We start from the raw sequence: 14,022 nt of genomic DNA on the forward strand, positions 1-14,022 counted from the left end.
TGCGCTTGCACTAGTCTAGATGTTAGCTGCTTTTGTTCCAGTTTCAGCGCCTGGCGCTTTCTAGCAGTGGCTCCCAAACTTTTTTTGAGCCGCTGCCCTCAACCCTTGACTCTCTAAACTCACCTCCCAGGACCTTCCTCTGTAAAAAGCATCTTTTAGAATAGCGGTTTTCTTGCACGACCCCCTAAGGAAGATAACAGCGTGACAAAACTCAAAAACAGTCGCAATTAATTTCACACATTTCTTCAACAGCCAATAAAATTATTTTGTTTAATTCGACAAAACTGATGAACTCGATCCAGGGCTACCAGCTTTTCACAGCCTGGCAGTCATTTATACCTCCAGCGTCCCTTTGCCCCTTAGCACTACCCCCCAGGGGCCTATCCAGGATTTTGGTGGGGGGCGCAGGCCTTTTGTTGTGGGGGGGGGGCAGAACCCCAGCTATGTATTTTTATGTATTTAGGGGGGACACCTAAATTCGCTACGCCTATGTCCCTCTCTAGGTAAACCCACCACCCGCTTTGACACCACTGCTTTAGAGGAGGCGGGAGAGGATGCAAAGTGTGGGAAGTTTCAAATAAACATTTAAATATTTCGGTGTAGTGTATAGTATGTTGTGGTTGTTTATGCGTGTCCGACTCTTCATGACCCCATGGACCAGAGCACACCAGGCACTCCTGTCTTCCGCTGCCTCCCGCAGTTTGGCCAAACTCATGCTGGTAGCTTCGAGAACACTGTCCCACCATCTCGTCCTCTGTCGTCCCCTTCTCCTTGTGCCCTCCATCTTTCCCAACATCAGGGTCTTTTCCAGGGAGTCTTCTCTTCTCATGAGGTGGCCAAAGTATTGGAGTCTCAGCTTCACGATCTGTCCTTCCAGTGAGCACTCAGGGCTGATTTCCTTCAGAATGGATAGGTTTGATCTTCTTGCAGTCCATGGGACTCTCAAGAGTCTCCTCCAGCACCATAATTCAAAAGCATCAATTCTGCGGCGATCAGCCTTCTTTATGGTCCAGCTCTCGCTTCCATACATCACTAATGGGAAAACCATAGCTTTTACTATACGGACCTTTGTTGGCAAGGTGATGTCTCTGCTTTTTAGGATGCTGTCTAGGTTTGTCATTGCTTTCCTCCCAAGGAGCAGGCGTCTCTTAATTTCGTGAGTGCTGTCACCATCTGCAGTGACCATGGAGCCCAAGAAAGTAAAATCTCTCACTGCCTCCATTTCTTCCCCTTCTATTTGCCAGGAGGTGATGGGACCAGTGGCCATGATCTTTGTTTTATTGATGTTGAGCTTCAGATAATAATAAAAAAGTATCTATTATTATTATTATTAATAATAATAATATTATTAATATTATTATTTGCACAGTATGTATAATCTTTTCAAACTGAGAGCAAGAGCATGAAGTGGATACTTTTGTCAATCCAGCATCGCTAGCTGTTGTGTCCAATGTCTTTCTTACCCCTAAGAAAATTCGCTGTGCCGCAAGAAGCCACTTTCTGTCCTGAAAGTGCGGCCCGGAGGGGAAGAGTTCGCGCGCGACCCGCTGGCTTCGCGGCTGCTGGAGGCGGGCGGGCCCCTGCCCCGAGGGCCGGGCAAGCGGGGCTCGGGCCGCCCGGCTCGGGGGCTCCTCCCACCCCGCTCCCAAGCAGCGGAGAGGGCGGCGCCGGGCCTGGCGGAGGCCTCCCTGGGGCCGGGCGGCGCGGCGGCGGCGGAGGCTTCCGGAGGCTTCGATGGACTCGGCGGGGCGGCGGGCAGCGCGGGAGAGCCCGGCCTGGGGCGGCTGCCGGCCGGGAGGGCGCCTGGACATGAGCCACGGCTTCGTGCGGCACATCCGCCGCAACCAGATCGCCAGGTACCCGCGCGTCCGAGCCCTGGCCCGCCCCACTTCCAGGAGGGCTTTGCTGCTGCTCCCTTCTTTGGGGGCGAAGGAACGGCAGCACCAGGAAAGCGACGGCAAAGAGACCTCGCTGGGGAGGCCCGCCTTGTTTGGATGCTCCCCACCACCCCGTAAAGTAGGCCACTGTCCCCCCCCGCCCCCCCCCGCCCCACCCCGGGAGTAGGTGTTTGGGTGAGTTCATGGCCAAGGCGGCTCTTATGTGGGGCGCGAGGAGGACCAGACCCTTCTTGGGTTGCGCTGCATCGCCCTTCTTTTTATTGTTAACTATTGCAGTGTGTGAGAAATAACACCAGCCTGAATAATTCCGTTTTTGGTGACCATTCCGTTTTCCAGGTGGTATTTCAGTAACTTATGCCAGCCCTGTTAGGTAGGTCAGTATTTTCTCAAAATCAAAGTGAAATATTATGTTGATTTCTCTAGGTATGTATGGAATATAAGTCACTGGTCTTCATTTGCAGTTTTTGCTGTTGCTAAAACAATGGAACCGACTGCATACAAAAAGCACGACTGAAATCCAGTCCAGTACTATCACCGCAATCCTACTTAGAAATCTTACTTAGAAATCCGAGGGAATAAGGCAGCAAGCCTGCTCCCACTTACCTGGGAGTAAACCCCATTGAATTGCATAGTACTTGCTTCTGAGTAGACATGGTAAGGATTGTGTTGCGAGTCCTGTGGAATGCAGTGGGCTTTACTACTAACTACACATGCAGAGAATTACACAGCTATTAAATAGTAAAAACAAAAATGCTGGTTTCATTTCTGAAAACATTTATCTGAGACTCTTGAGTAAGTTTATTGAAATCACTTGGACTGGTCTCTGAACATGTGTCCTATAGGGTTCTTTTGGGTGTTCATAGCCAGTGGAGGGAAAGATGGTGCTTATCTTGCAAAACCTTAATCGATTATTGTAAAAACAAAATGTATCAACTGACAAGTTAATTCCTTTTATAACTGTTTGCAGGATTGCGCTCAAAGGGAACAAAGTTTTGGCCAAACTTGGGTTGGGTATAAATGAAGCTGACATTTTAGCAATAAAAATATTAATGGAAATTGTTTTAAAGGGTTTATTGGTGAGGAGATGGGACTATTTGACAGGTCTGGAGTACCACATGAGATTTCTTCCCAGCAATTGTGTATTTCTTCAACCCTCAAAAGTGTCCTATGAAAAGACTTCCCACTTCTTCTCCAGGGATGACTATGATAAGGAGATGAAGGAAGCTAAGGAAAAGGTCAAGAAGAGGCATACACCAGCCCCAGCCAGGCCCAAGAAACCAGATCAGCAGGTCTATCACCCCTGCCGGAGAAGTGAGTGAACTATCAACTATCCATCTTCCCATGTTTCTGTTGTTGTAACAATTACTCTGGTAAAGGGAGATGTCAGGACTCCATACTCCGTGCTTCAAAGAACAGGGCCCTTTGAAGGTTCTGCTGAAGCTTTTATTTAAATAGGATGGGGCCAAGATGTGAATACCTTTTCCTGGGACCACATTTTATATGTGGATACCAAACAGCAAGACACACAGCTGCCTCCCTTGCCATTTCCTCTTTGCTTTTCAGGTAGAGCTGAAACCATATCTGGCCTGGAGTATGAGGGATCCAGTGAAAGCAGCTCCAGTACAGAACCAGACCAGCTCTCTTCTGGACCAGCTCTCTTCTGCCTGGAATATGAGGCTGACAGTGGAAAGATCACTTCCATTGTTGTACACCAGGTATGTGACTGGGTGCCATGCTGGGGCAAACCTGGGTTTCCTTTTGCATCGCCATCATGTCTGCTGCCTGGCCTCTTCCTTCAGATCCATAGTTTTGTCCTTTGTTCTTCATCTTAATAATTTCATTGCATTTTTACTGCTAAAACACAAAATAAAATGTAAGAAAGAGTAAACTGAAGGATTGTCTTATCTGGAAAAAAAATGAAATTACTGTTTATTTATATATATATATATATATATAATATTTATTGAACATTTTCAAATATAACAGAAAAAAGAAAAAAGAAAAATAAAACATCCATTTTATAACCTTATTTTCATTAATATCCTTTCAGGACTTCCCCGCCCCACCCCCTTTTGTATTCCAATTCCTTCAAGTAGATTCAGCAAGTTCTTACCCCAAATTTTAAACTTATTATGATTAACCCAATGTTAACAATGTTTTTCCATCCCCTAAAATCGACCCCGCTCCCTTCCACGAGTTCCCCTCTTTAATATGCTGAACAGATTAAAATAAAAAAGGAAAGAAAAAAGAATAAAGTATAGTTTAACACCCTTTGGATTCCAAATTCCCCCCCCTTTCCCGGTTGCGTTCCCCAATGTCCATCAATGCCTGCTGTCATCCTGGAGATCCCGCATCTAGTCCAAAATCCTTCACAAGTCCACTTTGCCGTCTTTTTAAAAGTCTTTGCCGCCTTTTTGGTCATCTTTAATTTCGAACGTCCAATCTTGGAAGAACTCTGTCTCAAAAAGGTCCATTTTTTCCATCCAGATCTCTATATTTAAGAGCAAAAACTCCAATCTTGTTTCTTTAGGCCTTTCAAATCTGGATGTCCCAAATGTTCCCACTTCCAACTTTGTCCAATTCTTATTGTTCATGTTGTTCTTGTTATTCTCTCTCCTCAGTTTCCTCTAGTTTCATTTCCTGCTCCCCTGCAAAAATGTTCTAATTCCAAAAGCTTCTAAATCCTCTACAGAGGCTTTGTTATTCAGGAACCAAACTTTACGTCAAGTCCCTTCCCTTCTTCAATAGATAAATCTATTGTCTCCTTTAGTGTAGAGACCTCTGTAGACAAAATAGTATTCCATTTCTGCAGTTTCCCAGGAGATTAAAAAGTCCTATTCAAATTCCATACCAGCAATACTTGTAGTGTCCCACAGCCCCTCTAGAGGGATTATAGTAACTCAGTTTCCTTCCAGATCACACCCAACAGTCAAAGTAACTTGTTATTCCTTATTTTAAACAGTTAATATCCAATTTGTAACGAATATAACCGGCAAAGTCCTCGTAACAAAGTTCTCTTTTTATTCTTCAGCTTTGACAGCTCCTTTGACAGCTGTCAAAGCCTCTTTTGCTCCTCTCCCGGCACTCTCGCGAATCGCTCCCGGCTCCCGGGGGGGGGGGGGTTGCCTTTTAGCTCACATTCTACTTTTCTCCTCCAGCCCAATCTTATAATTTTCCATCGTGAAGTTAGTAACTTTATCAAAATATGGTAGCACTCGATCTTAGTTGTCAAATCCTTTGCTTTAGATCCTCTACAACCGGGGGGAGACTGACTTCCTTTTTGCACCTCCCCCGCTCGCTCCGAATTTAATTTTTTTTTTTTTTCCTTTTTAAGTCCAGTTTCCAATTACTCACGGGTTGTTCTTTTTGATCCAAATTTTCAATAGAAGAAGTCAGCGCTCTCCGCTGAATGGCATGCGGCTTCGCTCGGTAGGGGAAGCGGAGGACTCATAGCACCACACCCCCCCCGGCACCCGCTCCGCAGCCTTTAAAAAGGCTCCTTCGCAGGTCGGGGGGGCGCAAACGGTGCCCGCCGAGTCACCATGCCCATGGGTTTCAGCGCCCATGGTTTTTGAGGGTCCCCGCGTCGCCGGCGCGGTAGAACCCAGCCCCTGCCGAGCAGGCTCCCTCCGGAGCTCGGAGGGAGCCCGCCATTCGGCGATGGCGCCAATGAAATTACTGTTTAAAGGATGGGTCTCAGTAATGGAGGAAATGGGGAGTTGATTCCAGTAACACTGAGAGAAGTAGGACCCATTTTAAATGGTACTGCATGAAAAGACTTTTGCTAATTGAAAGCTACAGTCTTAAGCACACTTTCAAGGACCAAAAGGAACTTGCTTCTGAGCCTAAAAATATATATCTTAAGATCTTGGTTTTGAGATTGTGGGATTTTTGTGCAGAATATAGTTATATATTAACTGCTGTGTAGAACCATCATTTTATTCTTCTTTTCTTAAATGAAAAAAAAAATATAACTTACCGTATTTTTCGTCCCATAGGACGCTCCCTCCCATAGGACGCACCTAGTTTTTTTTTGGGGGGGGAATAAAGGAATTTCTTTTTCTTTATTTCCCGCCAAAACCAGGTCGGGGAAACCAAACCAGGTCGGGGAACAACGGGATGGCGGTGCTGCGCCTCCCCGCTGTCCCCCGAGCTTGTGGGGCTGGCCGATGTCTGCCCGAAGCATGGGGCGCTCTGCTTCAGGGCGCCCCGCGCGCCGTTCAGCAGGCTGCTATCCGCAGCCTAGGGAGCCCTGCGGGAACTCCCGCAGGGCTCCTCAGGCTGCAGATATCTGCCCGGCGAGGGGCGCTCTGCTTCAGGGTGCCCGCGCGCAGGGCGGCAGGCTGCTATCCCCACACTGCGGATGTCTGCCCTGCGTGAGGGGTGCTCTGCTTCAGGGCGCGCCGGGCGGTAGGCTGCTATCCACAGCCTAGGGAGCCCCGCGGGAACTCCCGCGGGCTCCCCAGGCTTGCCGATAGCTTCCTGAAGCCTGGAGAGCGAGTGGGGTCGGTGCGCACCGACCCCTCTCGCTCTCCAAGCTTCAGCGAAAGCCTGTATTCGCCCCATAGGACACACACAGATTTCCCCTTCATTTTTGGAGGGGAAAAAGTGCGTCCTATAGGGCGAAAAATACGGTCAGCGAAAGCCTGTATTCGCCCCATAGGACACACACAGATTTTCCCTATAGGGCGAAAAATACGGTAATACAAGTTCAGTAAATATGTTAATCCCATTTACGAAAATAAACTACAGTTACAAGTTACTAAAAATAGATTGCCATGCAGAAGCTTAGCACTAGGTTAGGCCAAAATAGTGCACTTCAAACAGAAGTTTGCAAGTCACCCAGGAAATGCATTCATTTCACTCAAGAGTACAGGCATCCCTCCTTTTACATGGGGCTACATTCCGGGTCCCTGTGCATGTAGGTGAAATGGCACAACATAGGGAGAAGCCTCTATAAAGACTTTAAATGCCTGTAGCAGCAGCTGCACTACCCCACACATCAGCTGTTAGGCAGGGAAGCCGAGCAGCCTAAATAAAGCCCCTCTGCACCCCAGGCCTGTTTGGGGCTTCTTCCACCGCAGTGTCCTCTTCAGGTCTGAGGAGGGTTTCCTCATGAGTCATGAGGACTCTCCAGCTCTCTTCCGCCATTTTCTGGTATGATTCTATTTCTTTCCCAGCACTGTGTGTCTGTGCGGTTGCGCACAACTAGAACTTGTGTAAATGGAGGCATGCCTGTAGTTATTATGTATTGACAACCTTCCACATATATCCAAAGGTGATTTATGAAATATGATAAAAACAGGTAAAAATAGTTCCAAAGCAGTTAAAAACAACAATGGAAGAGAAGTTTCAAAACCATAGAAAGTGGATGTATATGGCAGAAACCTGTTCACCTGCCTGGGAAAGCTTACAAAATCAACAGTACTTAGAAAGCTGGCTCGCTTACATAAAACCAGGACACCCCAAAATTGTTGGGCTTCTTTTTGTGAAACCACCAAAATTACTGACCTTTTTTGAAGGAAAACCCTAAAATGCCAAAAAACGTGATTTTTCGATTGACTTGCTTAAGATCCAGGACAAAGTGCCACCTTTCGGAAACACCCCCCAGACATCAATTCCGCCTTTCAAATCCTGGTAATGTCCAGCAAAATCCGGACATATGGCAGCTGTAGCTTACAGGCTTTTCAGCCACGGGGTGGAGTGCAAAGGGTTTTGCTTTCGGAAATCTCCCTAGTGGTTTCCCATTCCCTGCACATGGTAATGTAGATGTTTTGAACCTGCCATTTTAATGGGGCCTTTCATTCTTTCACATAGGACAATGACCCTGATGAGGTAGCCGAGAAGGTCAGTGCTCAGAACCAGCTGGAACCAGCTATGCGCGAGGCCCTGAGGCAGCGGGTGCAGAAGGAGCTGGAGAAGCGGCGGGTGAAGCGCTGAGGGACTCGTCTGGAGGCCTGTGCTGTTTGCTAATGCTTACCTGGGAAACACTTTCTGGGAAGGAGCCAGTGGGACATGTCCCATAGCTGTTGGTTTGAAGCCTTTAAGAGGGGCAGGGAATTAGCTGAACCCTGGCACAAGGTGGGACTGGCCATTGTAGCTTCCTCCTCCTGAGACACAGCTGAGACACTGCGCCGTGGATGAGTGATTTGGAGGAGCAGTAGGAGAATCTCTTTTGCGAACAGCTTGCGTTCTCTTGGAGACCTACACAGAAAGAAGCAGACCAGTTGAAACTTGGTCAGACGTCTCCTTTATAGCCCTGGGCAATTGGCTCATGACCAAACCTTCTGTCTCGCCTCTCTTGGGATTAGCCAAACTGCTGGCTGTTGTATCTCTAGGTATTAGGTGAATACAGACCAAGGGGGACATTTCATATTGTTGCTCAATAATCTTTCTGTGGGTGAAAAGTGCTTGAACCCATGTCGTAGCATTTGGGTGAGCACTTACTAGTTCCCTGCAATTTGTCTGGGCAGGAGACATAAACAGCTTTACAACTGGAATGCCTTAGGGTGATTGTGATTTGACCCACCATTTCTCGGGTGGGACTGGCCAGTCAGTCTTCCAAGAGCACTGGAGGGCTGCTGGTCCTTGTGCTGCATTATACAGAAGGTATTTGTTCAGACTTAGACATGTCCTTTCTACAGCGTATTTTTTCTGCCTGTAGACTCGTTCCCCTCAAAATAGGGCTGCATAGGTTGACTTTTAGCTTTCATTTATGTTGTTAGGATATGGGCAATTGACTGGGTTTCATCCAACATTTGGCGGGATGTTGTGCAGTGCTCTTTTCATCAACAAATCTTCTGAAAAACACGCCACATGATTGTTAATAAACGCATGCAACTTGCTGTTTCGCATTAGTCCTTTGCTGCAGCTAAGAACAGAATCCTGGAGTTTGTTCTAAGGGCTTTGATCCTCCCATGACCCTTCCTCTGGAAGGAAAATATATTTCTGTCTGCCTATGTTTCCTGATGCAATTCTTTGTCTCCTTTTATATTTCAAATATAATGCAGTATCTAGTTTACAGCATCCTCCATAAATCTGCTTTGAGATTTAGCTGCCTATAGAAACACCGGAAGCTTATTTCTGCCAGTGCAGGCTACTTGTTCATCTAGCCTAGTAGCTAGTTCTAAAAGGAGAAGGGATTTTATAAAATTGAGGTGGAGGCACACAAACACACAGCAGAGAGGGGGTAATAATGGAATTTCACTCTCATGAATACTCAGTGGATTTTCCATAGTCAACATTTGGTGTTTGCAATCCATTATTATTGGAAACTGGACTTGGAGGCCAAGACTCAGGCCCAGCCGCTTGTCTTGCCTGAATTGGTGCAGTGCCAGCCCACCAGGGTTCAGGCAGTGACCAGCAGGGTAGATGAGAAGCAAATGCCTCAGAAACAAGTTCAGATATTTGTTGACTTTCTCTTTGCTCTTTGAATCTCGGAGCTTACGTCTGTAATATTTGTATCATCTACCCTGCTGGCTGAACCCTGGTAGGCTGGCGCTGCACCAATTCGGGCAAGGTGAGCAACTGGACCTGAGACTTCCTCTTGGATCCAGAAACTAATTGGCAGCAGGCGCAGTCAGGCCAGGATCAGTGTAAGATGTTCAAACCGTCTTGCCCCGGTGAGCAACCTGGCTGCCAAATTCTGCACCAGCTGAAGTGTCTGAACTGTTTTCAGAGACAGCCCTACATATAACGTATATCACTGAGTTGCAATTTCAGCTCTGCAACACCATCTGGTGCCACACTGTTAAAATGCATTTAAAACATCATAATTTGACTAATGTATTTAAGTCCCAGGAGTGGTTTAGCAGACAATCCTCCTTTTCCAGGAGCTCTGGGAATTGTAGCCCTGGGAGGAGAATTAGGGGGTGGTCTCCCAACAACTATTAGCACGCTTAACAAACTACAGCTTTGGGGGAAGCCCTGCCCCTCTCTTTTTTTTCCTACTCGCTGAGATGCAGAGGACTGGAATAGTGCCTGGTGAATGGGAGGTGCCAGGAATAGGTGGGGCAGTGACAAGCTGTAGGGAGACTAGAAGTACCTCCCCGTACTTAAGTCATGCGGATTATGGTTTCCATCGCTTGGTGTAAGACTGAGAGCGATGCCAGCGGCTCCTCTTTGATAACCTCCTGTTGTGGGGAAGCACACAGCATGTCAGGGAACTGGAGACACCATCCCTGCCTCCACCACATTATTATTGGAAACTGGACTTGGTTGCCACTAGTTCCTCATTCATATGAAAGCGGGGTGGGGTGGGTGTTGTATGTTCACTAAGCGTTTGGACACCTTTAGATATTGGCAAACTTTCCATGGTGGTTTCTGACTAGGCAGAAACCAGATCCCTTTCGGCTTCCCCTTGGCAAGTCCTGTATCGTACAAGGCCAACCCCTAGCAATGCAGAGCAGAACGGGCAGCCACCCAGATGTCCCTGCTCCATGTTACACTGACCTCGTATGATGCAGGCCTTGCCAAGGGGAACCCAAAAGGGATCTGGTTTCTGCCTAGTCAGAAACCACCATGGAAAATTTGTTGACAATAAAGAGGTGTCTGAATGCCTAGTGAACATACAACACCCCCCACACACACTTTAATATGAATGAGGAACTACTGACAACCAAGTCCAATTTCCAATAATAATGGATTCCAAACATCAAATGCTGACCATGGAAAATCCACTGTGTATTAATGAGTGAAATTAAAATTATAATAAAACATCAGACATTTAAAACTTCCCTAAACAGGGCTGCCTTCAGTGCCTTCTAAAAGTCAGATAGTTGCTTGTTTCCACAGGGCGGGTGCCACTACCAAGAAGGCCCTCAGCCTTGTTCCCTATAACTTCGCTTCCCGCAGTGAGGGAACCGCCAGGAGGCCCTCGGAGCTGGACCTCAGTGTCTGGGCTCAATGATGGGGGTGGAGATGCTCCTTCAGGCATACTGGGCGGAGGCCGTTTAGGGCTTTAAAAGTCAGCACCAACACATATATTTTTTTTAATGATTTTTTATTAGTTTCCAATTTTATACATCTTATCTCTCACACATATATCCAATAACAAGGTTCTCTGAACCTTCTGACTTCTCTCCCTCCCATGGGTTCTTAAATTTTAAAAATTAATTTTTTGCATCTTACGCTTTTCCCAACTATTAGTATGTATTCCTAATTTATCACAATCAATTTCACATTACAAATGTCATTATAATGCTGCCAATGATTTTAACTGTTTAAATTGTGTTTTTAAAATAAACTACAAATTTACTCCACACTCTACAAATATTTGGTCATCTTGGTTTCTGATCTTCCCTGTCAGTTTCGCCATTTCTGCATAGGCCATCAATTTTGTCTGCCATTCTTCCTTTGTTGGTAATGCTTCTTTCAATCTTTGGGTTAATAACATTCTTGCCACCGCCATTGCATACATAAAAAGTCTTTTATCTTCTCTTGGCACTTCCCGCATTAAACCTAAAAGGCAGGCTTCTGGTTTTTTTAAAAAATGTATTTTTAAACATTTTCTTTAATTCATTATAAATCATTTCCCATAAGTCTTTTACCCTACAACATGTAAAGGTCAGCACCAGATAAGAATGTATTTATTTCGTGTGAGTTTCATAGCAATTATTATTGTTGTTGTTGTTGTTGTTGTTCTTGTTGTTGTTATTATTTATACCCCACCCATCTGGCTGGATTCCCCCAGCCACTCTGGGCGGCTCCCAACCAAATATTAAGAACATAATACAGTGGAATACAGCGAACGTGATCCGTGCAGGAGGCATATTCACAACCTGCAGCGCCGTGTATGCGCATGCGCAGGTCGCAACTCTGCGCTTCTGTGCATGCGCAAAGCGCAATTTAGCACTTTGCATGCGCAAGTGCTGAAACCCGGAAGTAACCCGTTCCAGCGCTTCTGGGTTCGGCGTGGTGTGCGACCCGAAAATGCGTAACCTGAAGCGTCTGTAACCCAAGGTACCACTGCACAGCATTAAACATTAAAGACTTCCCTAAACACGGCTGCCTTCAGATGCCTTGTAAGAGTAAGGTAGCTGCTTATTGCCTTGACATCTGGTGGGAGGGTGTTCCACAGGGCGGGTGCCACTACCACGAAGGCCCTCTGCCTGGTTCCCTGTAACCTCACTTCTCACAGCGAGGGAACCTCCAGAAGGCCCCTGGTGTTGGACCTTAGTGTCTGGGCTGAACAATGAGGGTGGAGACGCTCTTTCAGGTATACAGGACTGAGGCTGTTTAGGGCTTTAAAGGTCAGCACCAACACTTTGAATTGTGCTCGGAAACGTACTGGGAGCCAATGTAGGTCTTTCAAGACTGGTGTTATGTGGTCTTGGCGGCCACTCCCAGTCACCAGTCTAGCTGCCACATTCTGGATTAGTTGTAGTTTCCGGGTCACCTTCAAAGGTAGCCCCACGTAGAGCGCATTGCAGTAGTCCAAGCGGGAGATAACCAGAGCATGCACCACTCTGGAGAGACACTCTGCAGGCAGGTAGGGGTCTCAGCCTTCGTACCAGATGGAGCTGGTAGACACCTGCCTTGGACACAAATTTGACCTGCGCCTCCATGGACAGCTGTGAGTCCAAAATGACTCCCAGGCTGCGCACCTGGTCCTTCAGTAACACAGCCCATTCAGGATCAGGGAGTCCTCCACACCAGCCCGCCCCCTGTCCTCCAAGTACAGTACTTCTGTCTTGTCAGGATTCAACCTCAATCTGTTAGCAGCCATCCATCCTCCAATTGCCTCCAGACACTCGCACAAGACCTTCACTACCCTGGTTCTGATTTAAAAAAGAACTGTGGTCTAAACCAAAGAGCCTAGGGCTTACCAATCAGAAGGTCAGCAGTTTGAATCCCCACAACGGGGTGAGCTCCCGTTGCTCGGTCCCAGCTCCTGCCAACCTAGCAGTTCGATAGCACTTCAAAGTGCAAGTAGATAAATAGGTACTGCTCTGGCAGGGAGGTAAACGCCTTTTCCGTGTGCTGCTCTGATTCGCCAGAAGTGGCTTAGTCATGCTGGCCACATGACTTGGAAGCTGTACGCCGGCTCCCTCAGCCAGTAAAGCGAGATGAGCGCCGCAACCCCAGAGTCGGCCACAACTGGACCTAACAGTCAGGGGGTCCCTTTACCTTAGAACTCGGTATCATCTACATACTGATGAACCCCCTGCCCAAACCCCCTGATGATCTCTCAGCGGCTTCAAATAGATGTTAAAAAGCATGGGGGAGAGGACAGAACTCTGAGGCACCCCACAAGTGAGAGCCCAGGAGTCTGAACACTCATCCCCCAACACCACTTTCTGGATGCGGCCCAGGAGGAAGGAGCGGAACCACTGAATAAAAGTGCCCCCAGCTCTTCTAGACAGTCCAGAAGGATGTTATGGTTGATGGTATCAAAGGCCACTTAGGGAGAACTAGGAAACAGCTTTCACCTTTGTCCCTAGCCCACCGGAGATCATCGACCAGCGTGACCAAGACAGTTTCAGTCCCATGGTGAGGCCTGAATCCTGATTGGAAGGGCTCCAAATGGTTCGCATACCTGGAGTTGTTCAGCAACCACCCACTGAATCTCCTTGCCAAGAATGGAGGATTTGAGACTGGGCGATAGGTGGCCATATTGGCCAGGTCTAAGGATTATTTTTAAGAAGTGGTTTAATGACCGCCTCTTTCAGCAGATCTGGGAAGGCTTCCGCACAGAGGGAAGTATTCACCACCCCACAGAGCCCGTTGCCCAGCCCTTCCCGGCTCACTTTTATTAGACAGGATGGGCAAGGATCAAGGAGACAGGTGGTTGGTTTCATGTCCTCAGAGGTAACAGATTGGAATTGATCCCACACAACTTGACTAGACAGGACTCTAGCACTCTCCTGCCCCGGCCCTGCTCCCATGGTGGAGTCTACCTCTTTCCGAATCTGAGCGACTTTATCTGCAAAAAACTTTGCAAAATCATTGCAGGAGATCTTGGGGTCTTTATCAGGCGCCGATGGCAAAGGTGGTTCTGTTAAATTGCAAACCACCTGAAAAAGTCTCCTGCTGCTATTTTCTGCAGATGCAGTAGAGGCAGTGAAGAAAGTCCTCTTCACCGTCGCTATCTCCACTTGGTAGGCTCAACGTTGAGCTCTAACCC

General features: G+C 47.3%; 1 protein-coding gene across 1 annotated transcript; it reads left to right on the forward strand.

Moving 5' to 3' along the window:
- Positions 1 to 1,699: 1,699 nt before the first annotated feature.
- On the forward strand, positions 1,700 to 8,857 carry LOC309345482 (UPF0561 protein C2orf68 homolog). The gene is made up of 4 exons (XM_081868572.1): positions 1,700 to 1,856; positions 3,094 to 3,209; positions 3,462 to 3,613; positions 7,716 to 8,857. The coding sequence occupies exons 1-4, from the start codon at positions 1,735 to 1,737 to the stop codon at positions 7,836 to 7,838; spliced, it is 513 nt and encodes a 170-aa protein (XP_081724698.1). The 5' UTR covers positions 1,700 to 1,734; the 3' UTR covers positions 7,839 to 8,857.
- The last annotated feature ends 5,165 nt before the right edge of the window (positions 8,858 to 14,022 follow it).

This window comes from Podarcis erhardii (genome assembly GCF_964252035.2).
Source record: "Podarcis erhardii genome assembly, chromosome: 7".
NCBI classification, from domain to species: domain Eukaryota; kingdom Metazoa; phylum Chordata; class Lepidosauria; order Squamata; family Lacertidae; genus Podarcis; species Podarcis erhardii.

Coding starts and splice junctions, on each gene's coding strand:
- LOC309345482 (XM_081868572.1), top strand. CDS start 1,735: ATGGACTCGGCGGGGCGGCGGGCAGCGCGGGAGAGCCCGGCCTGGGGC. Junction 3,210..3,461: donor CTATCACCCCTGCCGGAGAA/GTGAGTGAACTA, acceptor TTTGCTTTTCAG/GTAGAGCTGAAACCATATCT. Junction 3,614..7,715: donor CTTCCATTGTTGTACACCAG/GTATGTGACTGG, acceptor TCTTTCACATAG/GACAATGACCCTGATGAGGT.